Source organism: Alexandromys fortis, unplaced genomic scaffold, assembly GCF_014885135.2.
Source record: "Alexandromys fortis isolate MF-2015 unplaced genomic scaffold, M_Fortis_MF-2015_v1.1 scaffold_33, whole genome shotgun sequence".
Lineage (NCBI taxonomy): Eukaryota > Metazoa > Chordata > Mammalia > Rodentia > Cricetidae > Alexandromys > Alexandromys fortis.
Window position 1 is genome coordinate 12,220,071 of NW_026067917.1, and position 21,987 is coordinate 12,242,057.

The 21,987-nt window shown below is 34.6% G+C and overlaps 1 protein-coding gene across 1 annotated transcript in view; it reads left to right on the forward strand.

Annotated features, from left to right (window-relative positions):
* Positions 1-21,987, forward strand: part of Lrp1b (LDL receptor related protein 1B) — a 1,445,827-nt gene that overhangs the window by 1,350,234 nt on the left and 73,606 nt on the right. Inside the window, 4 exon segments of the mRNA XM_050139953.1 lie at positions 2,248-2,367; positions 4,189-4,430; positions 15,341-15,564; positions 16,915-17,021. Of these exon segments, the coding sequence (XP_049995910.1) occupies positions 2,248-2,367; positions 4,189-4,430; positions 15,341-15,564; positions 16,915-17,021 (693 nt within the window).

Consider the following 21,987-nt stretch of genomic DNA (forward strand, 5'->3'; position numbering starts at 1 on the left):
CCTCTCACTCTCTCTTTCTGCTTCCTTGGCGTGTGCACGCGTTTTCTCTCTCTCTCTCTCTTCTTTTATCTCTCCTCTCTCCTTTTATCTCTTTTCTCTGTCTTTCTTTCTCCCACTTCCTTAATAAATACTTATGGCTATTTCCTGTGTTTACGTGTCTGTTACCTGCCGCCACCGTGGGCCAAGGAAGCGTGCCCTCCTGTAGCCGCCCTCATGGCGGGCTCCCTCTGCCAGCCGCCCGGGGACCGTTTGCAGCAGCTCTCTAATCGTTTTTTTAAGAATAACAACCATGAATCACTGAAAGTTTATAAACTAAGTTTTCTCTATTTGAATAAACCATTTTTTCTTTTCCTAACTGTGTCTATTAATTATATGTAATTACATTTAAACACAAAGCAAAGAAAGCCAGCCTACAAACCACAATCCCTGAGAACTTAGACAACAATGAGGACACTAAGAGAGACATACATATATCTAATCTACACGGGAAGTAGAAAAAGACAAAATCTCCTGAGTAAATTGGGAACATGGGGACCTTGAGGGAGTGTTGAGGGGGAGGAGAGAGGCATGGAGGGGGAGGAGAGAAAATTGTAGAGCTCAATAAAAATAATAAAATGAAAATAATCTGATACCCATCAACAGATGAATAGACAAGAAAAATGTAGTAAGTAAACACAATGGAATATACCTAAGCTGTAAATAAAAATTAAACCATGAAATTTGCAGGTAAATGGATAGAACTAGACAAAATTATACTGAGTGAGACAGCCCAGGCCCCAAAAGGCAAATAGTGATACTTTATGTTTTCTCTCATCTGTGGATCATAGCTCTAAATTGAAAAAAAAATCTATGTAATTGCATACACACACAAAGAGCCTGACTCTTCAGACTATAGTTCTGATAGTATTGATTACTTAAAGAGCCTGAATAGTAAGCTCTGTTCTGAAATACTGCTCTCAATATTTTCTCTCTGAATTTACTTTTTTTCTGTATTTTTGTAGCCTGTCTTGTAAATAGCTTTTATACTTTTGTAGACCAGGTTGACTTTGAACTCATAGAGATCAGCATGCCTCTACCTCTTGCATGCTGGGATTAGGGATTAAAGACATGCACTGCCCAACAATATTTTCTCATTTTATTCTATTGCAAGAGAAACAGAAGCACTATAGATTTGTCATTTCAAATAACAATGTTTTCATTATTTCTATATACCTCTATTTTATATACAAGTCAATTCAGAACATTAACTAAATTTGTGTCTACAATAAATACATTTTATAGTAAAGAAATCAATTTCCATTTGATATTGAGAAGGAAGACGTGTTACCTAAAATTTGCAACTTAGCTTGTTAGAGTCCTTCACTAGGTCATATATAAAAGAGAATATAAAAATTGCTCTTTTGTATTAAATTTAAACATGTTAGTTGAAATAGCCAAAATGAAGAGAGAACAGAGAGAGCAATAGAAGAGATAATATATCCTGTGTAGGTTGTGATACATATATGGGAATAGAATGGCCACTTTAAGCTGAGGCTCTTCAGATTGTCCATGGTGGGTCAATGGGGAGCTTATCAGACTACCTTAAATTCCATACCAGAGGTTAGCCATAGAAACAACTGACTCTCTAAAGAAAGAAGAAAAATCTTCACTAATTTAGGTAATTAAGTGTTGACATGATACACTTTACTTCATGCCTGTATATTTTACTTGATGACAAGTACATGCTATTGAACCCAATGCAGAAATTAAGTGATGCTATAATACTTCAGTTGTTCCTGGGGAAGTGCCATAGCACAGGCAACAGAAGCACACAGTTGAACGCAAACTTTCTCTGTGTCATCTGCAGGCATCATTGGGAGTGGTGTGTAACGTTGGACCTTTAGAAAAGTGCTAAACAAAAAACAGTCACCCCACTGTACTAAGTCCTATTTTAGACAAGAATTTAACTTAGAGTCTTATTACGTAATCAGAGAAAATATACAAGATGTAGGAAGCAGAGAGAAATGCGTGAAAGTGGAGGAGAAAACAGCATGGTCAACAATCCACCTGACCTTGAAACTTAGTTCTCAGTTCTACTTGTGTGCCCTTAATTCAGTGGTATGTTTTGAATCACAGACATGAGTTCTTTACCTTATTGCTGACTTCGCTCTGTGGATTTGCTAAGGGGTGTGCAGGGTTTCTGTTTAGTTCTCACAATAGTCCTTGTCTTGCAAAGGTGAAGATGGATTTTGAGCTCTTCTCTTGTAGATCTCAATGAATGCCTGGTGTTTGGTGTCTGCTCCCAGCATTGTATAAACACACACGGATCGTATAAATGTGTCTGTGACCAGAACTTTCAAGATAAAAACAACAGCTGCATAGCAAAAGGTAAGGTAATTAAAAAACCATTTCATTTTTGTCATGAATATCTTATGGGGAAAATTATGTCTATTGAATTTTAGCAAAATGTAATATTCTTTAAATTATTCATTCATAAAAATATGAAATATTTATAGATTAGTGGCAATTGATGTGGCTTTTTTATTTTTATTTTGAAATGTTCATTATACTTCCATTTAATTAAAAATATCATTCCTTTATTATAGAAACATCCAAAGTCTCCTTTGTGGACTCTTTATAATATATTCAGTAGGTCACTGTGGCCTCTATTGCCCCCTGCTCAGTATACCACTAGGCCCTGATCACTTTTATCTCTACCTTATTTTCATAAATAGTCAAATTCTAAGTAACTTACAGAGAGAATTATTAAATATAGAGAAAAATGTTACAATCACTTTGTGTTTGAAACAACTTGTCAGTAGAATAAAAAGTTTAAGCACAAGTCTGATGGCCTAAAAATTGTGTTTCCATTAATGATTCTATATAAGGAAATGTAAGAACTTTTTGGACCACTGTATCACAGTGAAATCATAAAGAAAAGTATTATAAAGAGAGGACCTTTTTGTGTGGGACCTCTTAAAGTTTGAATATAAAATCATATTTCTAAATTCATATCTTTTCAGCATGTTGATACAGTTTTTTTTAAAAAAAAAAGTTTAAATGACAGATATGGGTCCTAGACTATTCATGCATGTGAATGGTGGTAGGTGTACTTAAATGTGAATCCTACCACCTCACTTTCCACCCTCCCTTACCTGGAGGATGTTATTGAGGTCTTGAGTCTCTGTTCTTCATTTAACAAATTGTAGCACTTATATCTATTTTCATGAGTTTTGTAAAGAAAAAAATGAAAAGGAATTAACATAATAGCTAAAAGATTTTAATTATTGAGAAACAGACTATTAAATGAGTTATATTATCAAATTGAGTGATGCAAAATTTGGGAGAAAATGATAGAATATAGCAAACCATTTATACATAAATGTGACCAGTTCAACTACATTTCAGCATACATTCTTATTTTTATCATGGTTATTTGCAATGCTACATATTCAACTGAATTTCTTTGTATTTTAATAAAATTGGAATTCCCATATGGTGTTACCTTTCAATCAGTATGAAAGTGGTATTAGTACATCATAGATGTCAAAATTAGGATATGCTGTCCCCTTAATTGAAAATGAAATGGAAATTAGAAATCTTTAATATAACAAGGAATGAAACCTGTTAAAATGATAACAAAGCGGTGCAGAATCCGGTTTAGTGATGGGATTTGTACAAAGTCCTGGGTTGTATTACCAGCCCTGAAAAAATAAAATAAAAAGAGTTCAATAGTTCTAATTATATAAAATTAGACACAAGGAAAAAAAATAACCTTTCCTTTTTGTAGCCATAAGTAGTAATAATTCAGGGTCCACCTACATATGTACAAACAAACAAACAAACAAAAGCCCACAGAGGGCTTTTTCTGAATTAAATGAGAATATAGGACAGCATTTAAACACCAAGAATCAAGACATTAGAACACAACATGTTGTGATTTGCCAAAGACATTCTTTTCAAATGCCTAATTTATACACGTAAATTAATCTTTGTGTTTAGAAAACCCGAGACAGCTATAGATTACTTTACAAAAGTGTTGACCAGAAATCATTGCCCTGGAGAGTGAAAGATGATATAAAACTAGTTGCTTTTCACGTTGGAAGAAACTGTGTAGAGAATAACAATTGACGATAATTGAAAGCACACCGTTTACTTTGCCCTAGTTGAAATTTCCTCTATTTTGTATTTTATTATAATGATCTGCAGGCTCTGAAGATCAAGCTCTCTACATAGCTAATGACACTGACATCCTGGGTTTTGTATATCCATTCAACTACAGTGGCGGTCTTCAGCAGATTTCTCATGTTGAACATAATTCAAGAATAACAGGGATGGATGTGTATTATCAAAGAAATGTGCTTGTCTGGAGTACTCAGTTCAATCCAGGCGGGATATTCTACAAAATGATCGATGGCCGAGAAAAGTGGCAAACAAACAGTGGCTTGATTGTAAGTAAATAATAAAATATCTGAAGGCCACGCCTTCTTTGCACATCCTTGATTGAAAAAAAATCAAAGTGTATAAAGAATTAAGAATCATTTATTCATCCCACATGAAAATAAATATTTTTCTTTATTTTCATAGCACCATGTTTACTAAATTCCATTCTCTTTTCGTTTGAATGCATTTGCCTTTGCTATTAAGGATGAGAGTGAATAGCAACTGGCAGGTTTGAACACTTTGTGTTTTACATATAAAATCCATGTATTGTGAACAGAACCATTTTTCATTTTAATGTGGGAATGGAAAATGCAGGTACTTTTTGCATTAGAAAAAATGTTATTGAGATAATGATTTCGATTTTAACAATATCATAAATCTACTTATGGGACAAGAAACCTACTAGGATTTTCACTATTCTTTCCTTCTTTTGAGAATTGTGTTTGAGATCATGTATACCAGAACACCTTATGATGGGCCAGTTGGCTGTCATGATTATTTGTGATGAGAAATATAAAGCAGAGAATTTATTTAGATTTACAGTAATCAACAATCTGTAATCGTGTTAGAGATGATCAAGTTATTGTGTATTTTTTAGTTTGAAGTAACCTGGAAGAAAAGAGAGGTGGATGTGTATTTTGAAGGAGCTTGGCTATTTTCTACAAGACCTAAAAGTCAAGTAGTATCTCAGCAAGGTCTAATTGAAGTGTACACTTGAAATGAACAACAGTGCCTGTTTCAATTCCTCACTTTTTTTTTTTTTTTAACAACAGAACCCATCACAAAGATAAAAGCTACACAAATGCTCTTTGGTGCAGTGTGGCACACGTCCTCCTTTTATGCTATAAAATATTTAAGCTACATGAATGACATTTGATCAGTGTGAAACACATTATAAATTTATTTTTAATATCCTCTTCTTATTTTCACTAAAGTGAATTATTTTGTTGGCGGTAGGGGCATGTGCCCCTCAATACAGGTGCCTTTGGAAGCCAGGACATCTGCGGAGCTTGAGTTACAGGTAGCTTTGAGCCATCTTACAAGGGTGTTCTGAGAAGAACTTAGTCATCTGCCCGAGCTGTGCACATTCTGCACTACTGAGATATCTATTCTGGCATAAATTTAATATTAACAAAACTAATAAACTCAGATTTAGATTAAATAAACTGTTCGTAAAATTCCCAGTGTGACTGAGGTGTTATTCAAGTCATCTTGCCATAAACAGTGTTAGGTAAATGTCCTGTGTACTCAGAACAGGCCTAGGACAGTCAGGATACATTTAGCAGGTCATTTAATCTTTCATCCTGCAGAAGTATCCGTTCTCCCTATTAGACCACAAGATGGCACATAGTCATTGTTTATGCAAATGTTAGCTCTAAAAATGATGTCTGCTTTCATTTCATTCATCAAAATGAAAGTTGCTTTTGGACTTACTTGCTTGCACTTGGTGTCATGAAGATCATTGATTGGCCCAGCTTTGAATTCTGTTCCTGTTTTGTATCAGTTCTTTAGTTTCTCTGTGCTACTAATTTTAGGAATTGAATTGAAAACTAATGAATTACATATTGTAAAATGATTGAAGATTCATTACATGAAATATGTTAAAATTTAATATTAATCAAGTACCTTGTAAATACGCTGTACCTGCTTGCAATGACAATATTGATGAAATTGACTGACAGGATGCTGGAGATTATTTGCAGCTCTAATATCTGATATGATGTTTGCTAAAAGTCACTTATATGTTTAATTAATTTTGGTGTGGTTTTTCAACTAAAATCATTTATTTTGGGGTAAGGCGATATATATTTGGTGTTCTTTAATAGGTATAATATTTATAAATTATAAGTCAAAATCGTTTAATAATTGAGAATTAAGTTTTTATTTTTATACAGACAAATGTATATGCATGCATCTTTTATTTATACAGTGCACATTATTTGCATCAGTGTCTTTTTTAACTTTTTCTTAACTTTATTAGAAAATCGCTTATAATCACTGACAAGGATTTTCATTAGCCTTGTCTGAAACAGCATATGAAACCTAACTTTCTTTTCAATGATTGTGATGACTTTCTTACAAAGTCTAGCCTATTTTGTTTACTCCTTTCTGAATGATCAGAACTAGCAGAATTCAAAGGGGAAGCTGTGGATTGCTGTAGGGTAACATTATTTACTGTAGACCACTAATGTGTTGATCATGGGTCGGCCAGTAGCTGAATTAATGCCAAGATCATACAGTGTGGACTGCTGAGCCATGGGTTTTAGCAGTTGTCTCTATATGAAATTCTCAAGAATTTCAGGAGCTATACTATCTTTAAAAAAAATAAAAGCCACCCCAGTGAAGGCAATTGCATTGTGCTCTCCCCAATTGCTTTGCAATCTGAGAGTCTTAATGGATAACGAGGAGGAATCTACTTTCACCTTGGTTTAGTACAAATTTCAGATAAATTAACATCTCTGGCTCTAGACTAGACATCTGAAAAATAATTACCATATTGAATCAAATCATTCTGAAGCCCATTCCAGGTGATTTCACAAAGACATTCAATGACGTTTGCATCTGTCAAGTTCTAGACAAGCCTGTTATTTATCTGAAATCCATCATGTGTATAAAAAGTCCTTTAATCTGCCAGGTAAAATTGTGTCTTTCTAACAGTCGCCAGCTGGTCACCAATTAGATCAGAGAGTATCAAATCTATTTTGTCTTCTAAGTTTTGATACAAGTGTGGAATAATATTAACTGATGCTTCTGTACTCTTAGAAAACAAAATTCAAGAATTTTCCCTAAGGATGATTATAAAACATTTCTTTTGATATCTAACTCTACAGGCAAAGAAGAGAAAAAAAATCTTAACCAAATGGTAGATATGTTGGCTTTTTTCTCTGTCAATTTTTTTATTTTCCTTAACATTTTTATTAAAATTTTACATGTAATATATTTTGATTGTATTCTTTCCCAGACTCCTCCCAGTACTTCCCTCTTCCCTACCTCCCCAACTTCAGGTTCCTCCCTCACCATCTCTTTAAAATAATGTCCATTCACCTCACAATTTTATGCTTGATTTCTAGTTTCCCATTTTTGTTTATAATAATAATATATTTCATTTCCTTCTTTTTGGGGAGATTCCTGGACTCTTAATTTTTAGTTAAGTCTAGTTATTAACCTATATAAGTATAAGATGGCAAGTCAAAATAGAATAGTCCTGATGGCTAAGAATGTTGAAGGCTTCTTTAAGTATTTCTCAGCCATTCAAATTTCCTCTATTGAGAATTCACTGTTTAGACCTGTGTATTACATTATTTGCCTTTTTTGTTTTATAGTTTCTTTGTTCTTTATATATTTTGGATATTAGCTCTTTATCAAATGTGAAGTTGGTAAATATGTTTTTTTTTTTTTTCATTTTGTAGGATGCTGCTTTGTCAAAATGGCAGTGTCCTTTGTTTTATGGAAGCTTTCTAAGTTTCATGAGGTGCCATTTCCTAATCACATTAGTACCCACACATTGTACTCTTTTGAAATACGTCTCTTATGCCAATGATTTCAAGAGTATTCCCCAGTTTCTTTATTTAGTACCAGGTTCGGTGTATCTGATTAATGCTGAGGACTTGATCCTTTTGGAGTTATGTGCAAGGTGATAGGTATGGATCTATTTAGATTCTTATATAATCTGTATCCGGTTTGTCCAGCACCACTAGTTAAAGACCCTGTATTTCTTTTCATGTATGTTTTTCTGATTTCTTTAAGTCAGCAATCATGTGTGGAATCCTGATATGTCTTCAACTCAATTTCATTGATCAATTTGTCTGTTTATATGCCAATATCATACTGTTTTTATTACTACAACTCTGTAGTATTACTTGAAAACAAAAACAATGAGACCTTTAGGAAATCTTTTTATTATTCAAGATTGTTTGTGTGTGTGTGTGTGTGTGTGTTATGAAGTTGAGAATTGTCCATTTAAGAACTGTGAAGAATTGTGTTAAAATTTTTATAAGGATTGCACTGAATCTGTTATAGTCTCTTGGCTGATTATATTCTTCAGTCTGATGTATTCCTTCCAATATTCTCTGTAATGATAGTTTAATGGACATGAATCATCTCATCCTGTTTACGTCATAGGGAAATGCCTGTGTCCCCATTTATGGTGAATAGTTTTGAAGGGTATGGAACTCTAGCTTGGCATGTATGATATTAATGAGTTTATTCCAGACTTTTTTGGCTTTCCAACTTACCACTAAAGATACCACTATTAGCCTGATGGGATTCTCTTTATATGCAACTTGTGCTTTTTAGCTCATGCAGTTTCTAAAACTCTTTCTTTTTTCTGTATAATTAAAATTTTAACTGTGATTTTTATTGGAAATATCTTTTCTGATTTTGTCTAATGGACATTCTGAGTTCTTATATCTGTCTAGGTATGGGTTTCCTTAATTTGGGGAAGTTTTTTGTCAATTATATGGATTAATAATCTAGCTTATCCTATTGACATGGGATACCTTATCTTTATTTATCACTATAATTAGAAGACACTGTCTTTTAGTATTGTCGAAAAGTTCTTTCATATTCCATGTGTGTGCACATGTGCGTTTCTTTTGGTATTTTAGTTTGTACGGTCTAATTACTTTACATTATCTTCAAATTCTAGTATTTAAATTTTTACTTAATACATTTTACTTATAAGTGGTTTTAGTGAGTTTTCTAATTAGATTATTGGGATTTTAAATTTCATCTCCATTTCAGCTTGAGTTTTCATCAATGTTTTTATTAATTCTTTACAACATTCACTCTTTAAAATACTGAATTTTCTTCATCATTTCATTCAGACATATCTTTGTAAATTTTGGGAGGCCATCAATCAGGCTTATATTACTGTTCTCATTAAATTCATTTAGTTCTTTGTGTCTTCTTTAAACTCCTTCAATTCTTTGATGAAGTTTATGATTGTATCTCTAAGATCTGTGTACTCCTGTCCATTTTGGTCATTTTTATTTGAGAACATGTTTTTGGAGGGTGGAATCAGAAACAGGATTTCTCTGCAGCTTTGGAGCTTGTTCTAGAACTTGCGATGTAAACCAAGCTGGCCTCCAACTCAGAGATTCCCCTGTCTCTGCCCCTTGAGTGTTTGCATTAAAGATGTGCACCACTACTGCCTGGCTTGAGAACATTTATATAAGCCTGGTCAATTTGGGTAAGGAGAGACATACTATCATCACTTTGCAATCTGGATGATTCTGTAGTTAGGCTTGGGCATGTAGACTTCTTTTTGTGGTTCTATGTCAGATGTGAGCCAACTCTGACAAGCCTCTCTTCTGGTTGCCTCGGACTTGACCGACTGTAGGATGAGTGTCGAAAGTTTTAGTGTGTTAGGTGAGTTTACAGACCAGGCCACTAAACTTTCTTGTAATATATTGTCAAATATAACATTTTTTTAAAAAGGAGGCATGATTTCCAGAGTTTAATTGCTTAAACACTTTTATAGGTCCTTTCTCTTTTTATTTTACAACAAATGTGTTCAGAAAAGTATTTTTAGTACTGAAGCTAAAATTGTGACAGATAACATACCATGTATAGTATACAGGATTTGATATTTAAAGTACAAACTTCCAATTTTGTTAAAATTAAGCTGCCAGTTTCTCCTCAAGGTTTAATGAATCCATTCAGTTGACTAATGTATTTATAGGAAGATGCCTCAGGGTATTTAACTTCTATGTGTCTTTAGAAATCTTAGCAGAATAGAGACCTTTTATTTTTTGTGAAGAAATCAGGAAGCACATGTCTTCTAATTTGTGCACCTGTATTAAAAAACTCCTCGTTTGTCAGAATGGTCATCTGCTCACACTCTTCCAAACAGAACATGTCAGATGCATTGACCTATTAGCTGATCTAACTTTAAGAACCAATGAACAATTTTATGTTCTATTTCTTTCTAATATTATACATGCTTTGATTTATTTTGCTTTTCTCTCTGTCTTTTTAGGGTTACGTGGTTCATAACGAACTGTTCTGTATTTCCAAGCTGTTCTCTTTCCTGTTTTTGTGACTCAGAATACATAATCTGTTATTTCAGCTTTTTGTTCAATCAGATAGAATTTTAGCTGTAACAGGAGCCTCTGTCTTTGTCTCTCTTCTCTATTTAGTATTAGTCACTTTTCTTGGATGATATCACTCAAAATCTTTGAACTTTCATGAAGCCCTAACACAAGAAACTAAAGAATGATGAAAGTGGAAGAAATAATATTATCCAGGAAAGAGGACACTAAATGGTTATTTAATATATATTACACATAAAAAAGACAGATTGTGCAGGTTACAGTTAAGTGTTAAGAAATATATTTGTGATATATATATATACATATATGCATGTACTAGTAATGAATGACGAGTTCATGAATTGTAAAGAGAGCAAGAAAGAATGTGGGGATGGCTCAAAACAGAAGGAAAAGATGTAATTGCATAATAATCTGAAAAGGCCCTTATGAGTAGTGATGAGCAATATCTTCTTGCTTGTCCTTCTTATGTAAATAAAGCACCCTGCATCTTGGAAATCAGCAAACATTAAGTGCTGTGAATCAATATCTCCTTGTATTCTTAATTTGCTACCATCCATTCCCTAGAATTAATATTGTTACTGATGTGATCCCTATTTCAGTCATAATTAAATAAACATCGCCAACACTGACACAGTATTAAGCTTTGTAGGTATAAGAAAACACGGGCACATTCCTTCATCTGGAAACCAGGTAATAGAACCAGCAACAGAAGTCAATACCAATAAAAATCCACAAGTGACTGGAAGACTAAAAGAGCCTCATAGAAATCCGGTCCCAAAGAATGTTCTCAAGTGAAAATTATCTAGATGAATTCTCCTGGGGCACAGAACTTAAAGCAGCGGTCAGAAACTTCATCAGATAATCAAGGAGTTTAAAGAAAACAGAAGCAAACAAGTCAGTAGAGTTTTTTTTTTAATTTTTGTTTTTTTTTTTTCCATTCAAAAATTTATACTTCTTCCCCTCCTACCGTTCCCCTCCTGCTCCCCCCTCACCCTCTTCCCTCCCCCTCCCTGCTTGAGAGAGGGCTGGGAACCCTGCCCTGTGGGAAGTCCAAGGTCCTTCACCCTACATCCAGGCCTAGGAAGCTGTGCATCCAAATAGACTAGGGTCCCAAAAAAGCCAGTACATGCAGTAGAAACAAGTCCCAGTGCCTTTATCAATGGCTTCTCAGTCAACCACAATCAGAGAGTCCAGTTTGATCACATGCTCGTTCAGTCCCAGTTCAGCTAGATTTGGTGAGCTCCCATTAGAACAGGCACACTGTCTCAGTGGGTGGACCAACCCCTCGCAGTCCTGACTTCCTTGCTCGTCTTCTCCCTCCTTCTGCCTTTCAACTGGACTTTGGGAGCTCAGTCCATTGCTCAGAGGAGGATCTCTGTCTCTATCTCCATCCTTCGCCAGACGAAGATTCTATGGTAATATTCAAGATAATCATCTGTGTGATAGTGGGGCAAGGATAGTTCAGGCACCCTCTCCTCTGATGCCCAAGTACCAAGCTGGGGACATCCCCATGGATACCTGGGATCCCCTCTAGAGCCAAGTCTCTTGCCAACCCTAAAATGGCTCTCTTAATGTAGATATCTTCTTCCCTGCTCCTATATCTGCCCTTCCTCCATCTCCACCATCCCACTTCCCCAAGCTCTCTCCAGTCTTTCCTTTCTCCCTTTCACCCTCCTTCTCTCCCTTCCCCCAACCCCATCCTCACACTTACCCCACTCCCAATCTTCCAACTTTTGCCCGGCGATCTTGTTTTCTTCCAATTTCCAGGAGGATCTATATATGTTTTTCTTTGGGTTCACCTTGTTATTTGGCTTGTCTAGGCTTGCGAACTATAGGTTTAATGTCCTTTGTTTATGGCTAGAGTTCACTAATGAGTGAGTACATACCATATTCATCTATTTTGGGTCTGGGTTATCTTACTCAGGATAGTATTTTCTGTTTCCATCCATTTGCATGCAAAATTCAAGATGTCATTGTTTTTTTACCGCTGAGTAGTACTCTAATGTGTATATATTCCACACTTTATTTATCCATTCTTCCATTGAGGGGCATCTAGGTTGTTTCCATGTTCTGGCTATTACAAATGATGCTGCTATGTACATCGTTGAACAGATGCTTTTGCAGTATGATTGGGCATCTCTTGGGTATATTCCAAAGAGTGGTATTGCTGGATCCTGAGGTAGGCTGATTCCCAATTTCCTGAGAAATCGACACACTGATTTCCAAAGTGGTTGCACAAGTTTGCATTCCCACCAGCAATGGACGAGTGTCCCCCTTACTCCACATCCTCTCCAGCATAGGCTAGAATTGGTGTTTTTGATTTTAGCCATTCTGACAGGTGTAAGAAAGAATCTCAAAATTCAAATAGCCAAAAGACACTAAAGGTCATGTTAAACCTTCTTAGCGATCAGGCAAATGCAAGGCAGTAGAGATTTTTATGTCACACTGCTGGGATCCCCGGTAGTTAAAATGAATGCAAACCCTTTTATTTTTCTAGACATGTACTTCAAACTAGAAACAATGTGATTTGTATGTAAAGAAGTCATGTTGGTTCCATCGTCAATACACTTGTTACCTGGAAGAATTACCACTAAATCCAACTGCAATGTTCTCTAAAATGTGAGGGATGGAGCTTTTCAGTTATCTGTGGCTTGGGGTTACACACAAAAATTGAAGAATAAACAGCTTTTTTTCATAAATAAAATAACATAAAAGACTAATTTTAAAAGAAAGGAATTTAAATGAAATTACCATAGTTTTGACCCTGATATAATTAAGAAAAGAATTTGAGTGTTTGTGTTTAAATCTGACAACAGGAAAAGTATATTTCTTTGCTATAGAAGGATCATCACACTTCCTGCACCACAAAGGTTTGTTCTGCTGACGTTACAAACATGATAGTACTCGATTCCAGGCTTGAAACAGCATAGAATAGCAATTTAACACACTGTCTTTTATTTTTGTAAGCTTATGATTTACACTGACATGCAATGTATATGCCATTTGATATTTATTTACTTTTAAATTCTGCTAATCTCAAAAAATACAGTTAACAAATTTTTACTGTTAAATTTTTTAAAAAAAGTTTGGAGAATAATATAAAATAACTTGATATCTTAGCTATCTATGATTGTGTCATATGAATAATATATAAGATTTCTAGAGAGCATTGATCTCAGCATTTTACATTTAAATGGTAAAACTTTGAGCATATTGGATATACATATAGTATTTGTTGTTAGAGACATGCAGTGCTATTAAATGTTATAATTTTTATGAAGGCAAAATTATATGAAATTTCTGATGTTAGAGATCATTAGAATATTCCAAGTGGTGTTTGTGGCTCAGGCCTGCAATCCTAGTCATTTTGGAGACTATGACTGGAAAATTATAATTCAAAGTTTGGACTATCGATCAAATCCAAGGTCAGTCTGAGCAACATGAAACTCCATCCCAAAATAAAAAGAATAAGATAAATAACTGGTGTTGGTTACTCAGCACACAAGGCCCTGCTTAGCATATTTTCTGCCCTTTCTGAATCCCTGTTCTCATATTGGGAAGTGCTTCTGGGTTCCATGGTTTATTAAAGGCATCTTCCTTTCTCCTAGGAACTAGTAGTCAGCAGCAGGCACTGCATTGGAATCACTGATCTCTGATCCCTTGTATTCTTTTGAGAGAACCACTCTTGTCTGTTCCTCACTGTATCATGAAAAAGACTATATGTTAAAATAACATTTCTCCAGTCTGACCAGATCCTAATGGTCATCACCCGAAATAAACATTTCTGTCTTGATATAATACCCCGGGGAATCCTTTCTTACTTCTGGTTATTCACAATAAACCTGACCATGTCAAGTTAATTGCTTAATTATTTCCATTCATTGTGATGAAGTTACTGAAGGGTTCAACAAATATATTTTTGCTAACATGTCATATGAATTCCTTTACCTTTGTCTTATGATAATTCTGAAAAACAGAATTGTAGGGATAAGCCCGCCCATTGGGGGCGGGCTCGCCTCGGGCGAATGTTTACTGATAAATTGGGCATGCAGAAGCCTCACTACCCTTCCTGCTTCTTATACTTCACTGGAACCTTGGTTTCCTGAGTCTTGTTTTCATTAAAGTTGTGCAGATACCTACACAATTTGTCTACATTAATCTAAACTGCCACTTCACAGAATAACTAAAATAGCCAAGCTCTGAGACAGATATTTCAGCTTTCCTGAAAACATACTGAAAAGTTTATGCTTGGTTAATGTATCTGTCTATACTACCTGTTTTTTCAATTATAAAGTCAATTGTATGTGTCAGAGATCCAGAGAAATTTGTGTTTTCACATTGCTGAAGTGCATATTAGTTAAAGACTCTTAAAAAGACTTTAAAGCACAATTTATTCTAGGTGAGTATATGTGTATATTTTAGGATTAAATCTTTATATTCCTGAAAATATTGTTTAAAAAAACGAGTGTGTATACTCTAATTAACATGTACAAAAATGAACATCATGTTAATTGCAATGACCTAAACTTGTAAACAGCATAAATGGACAGAATTGGCTGAATATTAAGAAGTAAATCAGTATATATTCATAAAATTAAATTGCATCTATTAATAAGATCATTGGTAAATGAAATACTAGAGGATATAGGTAAATATCAGACATGACATTAAGCAAAATTTAGGAATATAAGGTATTGCTCTTCTTCAATGGATAGATTGACTTTGTAATGATGGAAAACAAAATCATGTAATAATACCTAGAATATTTCTTATCATTCCTTCTATCCTAATGTGTAGATACAGAAAATGATACTCATTTCCCCTGGAGAATACTGTGATATATTGCTTTTCTCTTTTTCTTCTAGTGTCCTGAATTTAAAAGGCCTCGAGACATTGCAGTTGACTGGGTTGCAGGAAATATTTATTGGACTGATCACTCTAGAATGCACTGGTTTAGCTACTATACTACTCATTGGACTAGCCTGAGGTACTCCATCAATGTAGGACAGCTCAATGGCCCCAATTGCACCAGACTGTTGACAAATATGGCTGGCGAGCCCTATGCTATTGCTGTAAATCCTAAAAGAGGGTAGGTTGATGCTTGGTATTTTTGTTTCTCAATAGAATATGGATATCCACATTTATAGATTTTGTTCTGTATTTTTATTCAGTGTTGAAAATTTCTCTAATACCAAATATTTCCATCCTGTTCTTTTATAACTTTTTCCTTTCTCAGATATTGACACATAATATTTTCATAAATGTTTTCTATATTATGCAATTAATATATTTGTGACTATCTCTCTTCTTGTCTCATAAGTTTATTTGTTTGGCTTACAAAACATTAGAACTGACATGATGATCACATGACTACCATTATTAAACATCAATTGGATTTTCTAGACTTTAAAAATATTAAACATAATGCTTAGAGCTTAAGGAAAACAATATCTAAAGACATACTCATATTTCAATCTCTTTACATTTTTATTATTTAATCTGAAGATGTCCTTTCTGTGTTAAAAAAGGAAAAGCCTCTCCATGCAATGTTGAAAAGAAACATTAAATGAAAGTCTTAAATACCTTAAAGGAACCCCAAACTCTATAGTTGTGAAAAATCTTATCCATTAAATGAAAAGACAATTTCAAAAATACTTAGTTCTGCCTGTAATTTCAACATTTGGAGACAGAAGGATATGGAGTTCGAGACCAGCATCAGCTTTATAAGGAGCTTGAGGACTAGCCTGGGCTTTCCTATCTGAAAAAAAGAAAAGAGAGAGAAAGAAATACTGTTTTTTGGATCATTCTAATGACTTCAATATTTTAAAAAAAAAATTATTGAAAATAGATTTTTCTCTCATATCATACATCCAGCCTCAGTTTTCCCTCCCTCCAGTCCTTCCAGCTCCCTCCACCTCCTCTGAGAAATTTTTACAACATGTATATAAAGTATTTGATCATATTGTCACCCTCTTTCCCACTATGACTCCTTCAAAGCCCCTTGCCCACCATGTCCCCCTTCGAGTTTTATGTCTGTTTCCATTTAAATAATTATTTTACTTTAATAATCCACTTGTTTTTGTATCATCTCTATTATATTAAATAATATGTCAGTATAAGATGACTACAAGCTTTTAAAATAGTTTTCTCTTGAGGTTTTTATGGGGTTTTCAAAACTAAAATTTATACAACAAATAATAAGCTATGATGTATATTATTAAATAAAATACCTCAACAATGACATTTGGGTAAGGTTTTATTTGCAATATTGTTTTACAAGATTGGCTGTTGGAGTTGAACATCAATTTAAGTCAGGAATATGCTTAATGAGGGGACTGGATCACTTGACACATGTGATCTGATTAGACACTGGTAAAGGAAGACAGCAGTTTTTTACAGCACTGTCTCCAAGCTAAACTCCTTGACCTACTCTCTGCAGGATGATGTACTGGACAGTAATTGGGGACCACTCCCATATAGAAGAAGCAGCCATGGATGGCACTCTGAGAAGGATTTTAGTACAAAAAAACTTACAGAGACCCACAGGTATGATGTATTTGGCATGCAGTAAATATGAAGCAAGATGATAGGCTTATTAGTATTAACAGTTTTTTTCTAGTATTCTTCATGCTAAAACATTTTCGAGTAAATAAAGTACAGTGATGTTACAGAAGTCATCTACATTCTATAGTCTTGCTTCCCAACTCTAAACACAGTTATTATCATATGCCGCGTTCGTTTTAAGATGTTATTTGAAAACTGCTTAAGTCATAAGTCTACTAGTAGGTTTTTACATGAATCAAGCTTTGATAGATCCTAGAAGTGCTTTGGGGTATTTATTTGGATGCATGTTAATGTCAATGATATATGTGGTAATATTTCTAGAGCATACCAAGAGAAATGAACTCAATGATGACAAATATAACTACTTTCTGTAAAACGTCTGGTTTCATGGTACATGACTTTGCATTCAGTTTTTATTTTTGTTTTCTCGCTATTCTTCCCAGATCTCACCTAAAACTTCCAATATTCTGCTCCCTCAGCACCACTCAGGGCTCCAATCTTGAATCAGTTCCATATTTCCTGCTTGTTCCATGTTCCTTCATCAGACAGCCCAAGGCTTGTTCCTCTCTCGCGCGCGCTATTATTTAAAACTGCCTAATGCCAAACTTTAAACATTTCAGTCATAATACCATAATCCAAAATTTTGTGCCTCCCACCCTGCTCTGAGCCTACCAGTAAAAGAATTGAATGGTGGTTCATTTGCATGATCTACTTTTTTTTTATACTTGGCTATCTTTCACACTTTAAAATAATTATGGTTGTTACATATTTATTAAATTTAGTTTGCTTTGTGAGTTTCATTTGACTCTACCATTTTAATTCTTTATTGAATTGAAAAGTTTGGGGGATTAAGTCTACTGCCATGTCTTTCATTCAAGTAACACATGCTTTTGGAACTGAAGAAAGTTTCTACACTTGTGAAGCAAGTGTCAGCCATTGTGAAACATGTCATAGTAAAGGTTATTTTACATACTTGCATAATTTTAGGCAGGTGTAATTACCATATAAAAAAGAAAAGCCATTCAGGATGGGTAATTGTTTGGGATAATATTTCATTATGAGTTCAAATACCTAGCTTTTAAAATTTGTTGCTTAAGAAATAACATGAATAAAAAAGACAGCAAATTGTGTTAGGTTTTTGTTGTTGTCTTTTTGTTTTAATTAACTGTGACTAACACTTGAGTGAAATAACTGTCAGGGACCAATTTTAACAAGGATGTCCTTTACCAGGGTAGGGGAATGGGGATTAGAAAAATAAGTAAAGAGAACAAAGACACCAGTGAAAATAATAAAACAGAAGTAGGATAGTACTGGGAAGGAGTTCCAGTGAATACTGAAATAGCCTGCATTTAATTTTCCATATACTTTTATATCCCAATACAAAAAGGCAAAGAAGACAAAACACATCCTAGGTCAGGGTGTGTTTCCATACTTATTGTTAACAATTTTGAACAAGTTGAAACTTTCTGGCCTTCAAACAAGGTAGAAATAGGCTCATATTTTTGAGTCTCCACATATACCTTCAAAGAAAGAAGATTACTTGGGCTGAGAGCTTTTAAACATTTTAGCCACATCTATTGCTTGAGTCTGAGGTGAAAGATAATAATATGGTATTATCAGTGTTTTATTGGCATTGCTTACCCCATGGAAGATATGAATTCGAGAGGAACACATAGCCAAGAACCAAGAATAAACTTTCACATCGTCCTACCAACTTCCTATCTTTCCACAACCTTGAATACCACCTGATTTGCTTTTTTGTTGCTGGGATAAAATATTATGACCAAAAGCAAATTGGGGATGGAAAAGACTTGTCTTTTCAGGTTATAGTTCATCACACTTGAAGTCAGGACTAGATCTCAAGACAGTAATTGATACAGATACCATGGAAAAATACTTTTTACTGGCTTTCTATTTGGCTCATACTCAGAAAGCTTTCTTATACAGTCCAGAACTGCCTGCTAAGGGATTGTGTCACCCTCACTAGGCTAGGTCCTCAGGCATCAACTGGCAATCAAGACAATCGCGGTCATGCCTAGCATACAGGCAAATGCCACGAGGGCAATTCTTTAGTTTATGTTCCCTCTTCTCAGGTGACTCTAAGTTGTGTGACGTTGATAATAAACACGAGGCAGGATACAAACCGTAAGGTGTCGGGCATTTCATACCTAAAACAAAGTATCACTCATGTGAATATGTGGTACAAGAGCTTTTCATGCAGTGAGGATGGTAAATTCTGTTAGGAGATGTGCTTAATGTGTGTCAAGATAGAAAGAAGCTTAGTTTGCCTGGAATAATATAAGGTAAGCAAGAGCTTGTCAGATGCGATATGGCTTCATTATGTACTTCATTATAGTTCCTTATTAAAAATCACCACACGTTCACTTTACATCATATATTTTGCAGTCATTGAAAGTATAGATCCTTGCATTCATTCAGTTTATCCTCCCAAATAGCACACCATAAAAATAAGATTTTGTTAGCACATGTACACACAGACCTCATGTAAATGACACAGAAGGAATGCACTGGTGCAAAGATGTCACCTCAACCGCAGAAAAAGAAGAGTCTTGGGAAAGTGGATGGTTAAAATTGTTTCCTAGTACACGACCAGTAAAAGACCCTGGGGAATTTCACAATAAAATTTAAAGAATGTTCTAAAATAGCCTCAAGGTAAGAGGTGGAACTGAAGGGAAGCCAAGCAGCAGAGTAAAGAAATTAGGGAATGACACAGGACGCTGTGTAAAGAAAAGAAGGACTGGTTCTTTCATGTCTTAGAGGACTCTGTAATTATACAAAATCTATTTATTTACCTGTGTGCTTGTTTATTTGTTTTTACTGTAGTTTTAGGGTCTTTAATATCATAGAAAGAAAGATAAAAAGAAAAACAGTGGGAAATGTGATGAAACTTCAGGCCCCAGGGCCAGAGTCAGACATCATGGTGGGAGCACTGAATTCTTATGAAGTGGGAACAAGATAGGATTCTTTACAAATAGCAGATATGAGGCTGTCTATGATTTAGATCCCGTGCATAATCTTTTTCAGCTTAGAAGTTTTGCTTTGATAACATCTGTTCCACTCACAATAACAGACTTTTAGATTGCTTGCTGAGTTTGTCAGCTAATACTTATTGACCACTCCATATGTAGTAAGCACAATTCTTGAAAATTGTAATAAAGAGAACAGAAACCTGCCCTGGAAGTACCCACAACCCTCCATTGCATAGAAGGTTAGAGGAGCACAGAAAAGGGAGCATCAGAAGTATAATTAACAGTGGAGAGATTGAAATATATGCTCACTTTTTTAGGACAGTAAGTAGGCTTTGACAGGGGCTGAACGTGATTACAACTGTACTCAGGATGTATATGTACTGCTGTCTCTCAGCCACAGAAAAGGAAGTTACCTTACCTCAATGGAAATGTTTCATAGATGCTAGACATTTTAGTGTTGGAACTCAGAACACTAAATTTGATATGGAAAATCAATACAAAGGAAATTGCTAGCCCTGTTAAGATGGAGGAGGGATTCAGAAATGAGGCTAAAAATGCAGACTATTTTAGAAAGTCAAGTTTAAAAGTGAAGGTACAAAAAGAGTCTAATCATAGGATCCTAAATTTCAGTGATTTCATAGTTAAATAAAAGTGTATCAAAGGGAAAATAGTATATGCTGTTGTACACAGTACATGCCTGATGGAAAAAAAAAAAAACCTGAGGCAGGAGGATTACAAACCTTCTTCTTTCGTGAACTTGATATAAAACTGACCAAGGTGAGGTATATTTAACTGTCAATTTCTCTTATTTGCAAACGAATTCAATAATTTATTTCACAGATAATTCCAAATAATTATATAAAATATTCACTAAAGCAGATTGTGTTTCTCTGACTATGTTGGGGTTATAAAGAAATTAGAAACTGAAAAATCTTTTTTCTTCTTCTGTTTAAAGCTACACAAAATAATTACAATGTTATTTAATACGCAACTGACAGTATTGTTTACTCTTCTATTTCTGTGAAGAGACACATTTGAAAGATAGTATTTAATTTGGGACTTGCTTGCAGTTTCAGTAGGCTAGTCCATGGCTATCCCAACTGGAAGCATGGTTGCAGTAAGGCAAGCAAAGCATTATAGCAGTATGTGAAAGTTTAAACCTAATCCACAGTGAGAGTGCAAGACTGGGATGGCATGGACTTTTGAAAAAGCAAATCCTAACCCATACCCTGATGCTCCCCTTTCAACTGGGCAGCACATACTAATTTGTCCTAAATATCACACCAAATGGGAATTAAATATTCAAATATATTACTCTATATGGACTATATTCATTCATGCCCACATATGATACATAAAGTATGCTTTTTTTTAAAAAAAAGATTTATTTATTTATTTATTTATCATGTATACAGTGTTCTGTCTGCATGTATCCCTGCAGTCCAGAAGAAGGCAGCAGGTCTCATTACAGATGGTTGTGAGTCACCATGTGTTTGCTAGGAATTGAACTCAGGAGGAACAACTTAAGTCTGGAAGATCAACCAGTGCTCTTAATCTCTCAGACATTTCCCCAGCCCTATAAAGTATGCTTTTTAAAAATAAATAAACTTAATTTTCTGTATATCATGGCAAAGCCTTAAATAGGTACCCCTTAAAATGTCCACAATAATTAATGAATAAACATCAAAGCATTATTCTATTAGTAATAATTTACTATTTTTTTTAGTTTAAATTGTTTTACACAATAGTTACAATAATGTGAGATGCAAAAAGAAAATCAAACCTTTTGTGTTAAAGGAGAGGGCTTGCTTTTTGTCCCAGCTGCCTGACTAGCTTTGGACCCGAAATAACCACACAAAAACTATATTCATCAAAACACTGCTTGGCCCATTAGCTATAGATTTTTATTGGCTAATTCTTTTTTTTTTAATATAATTTTTTTATTGAAAAAAAAAAAA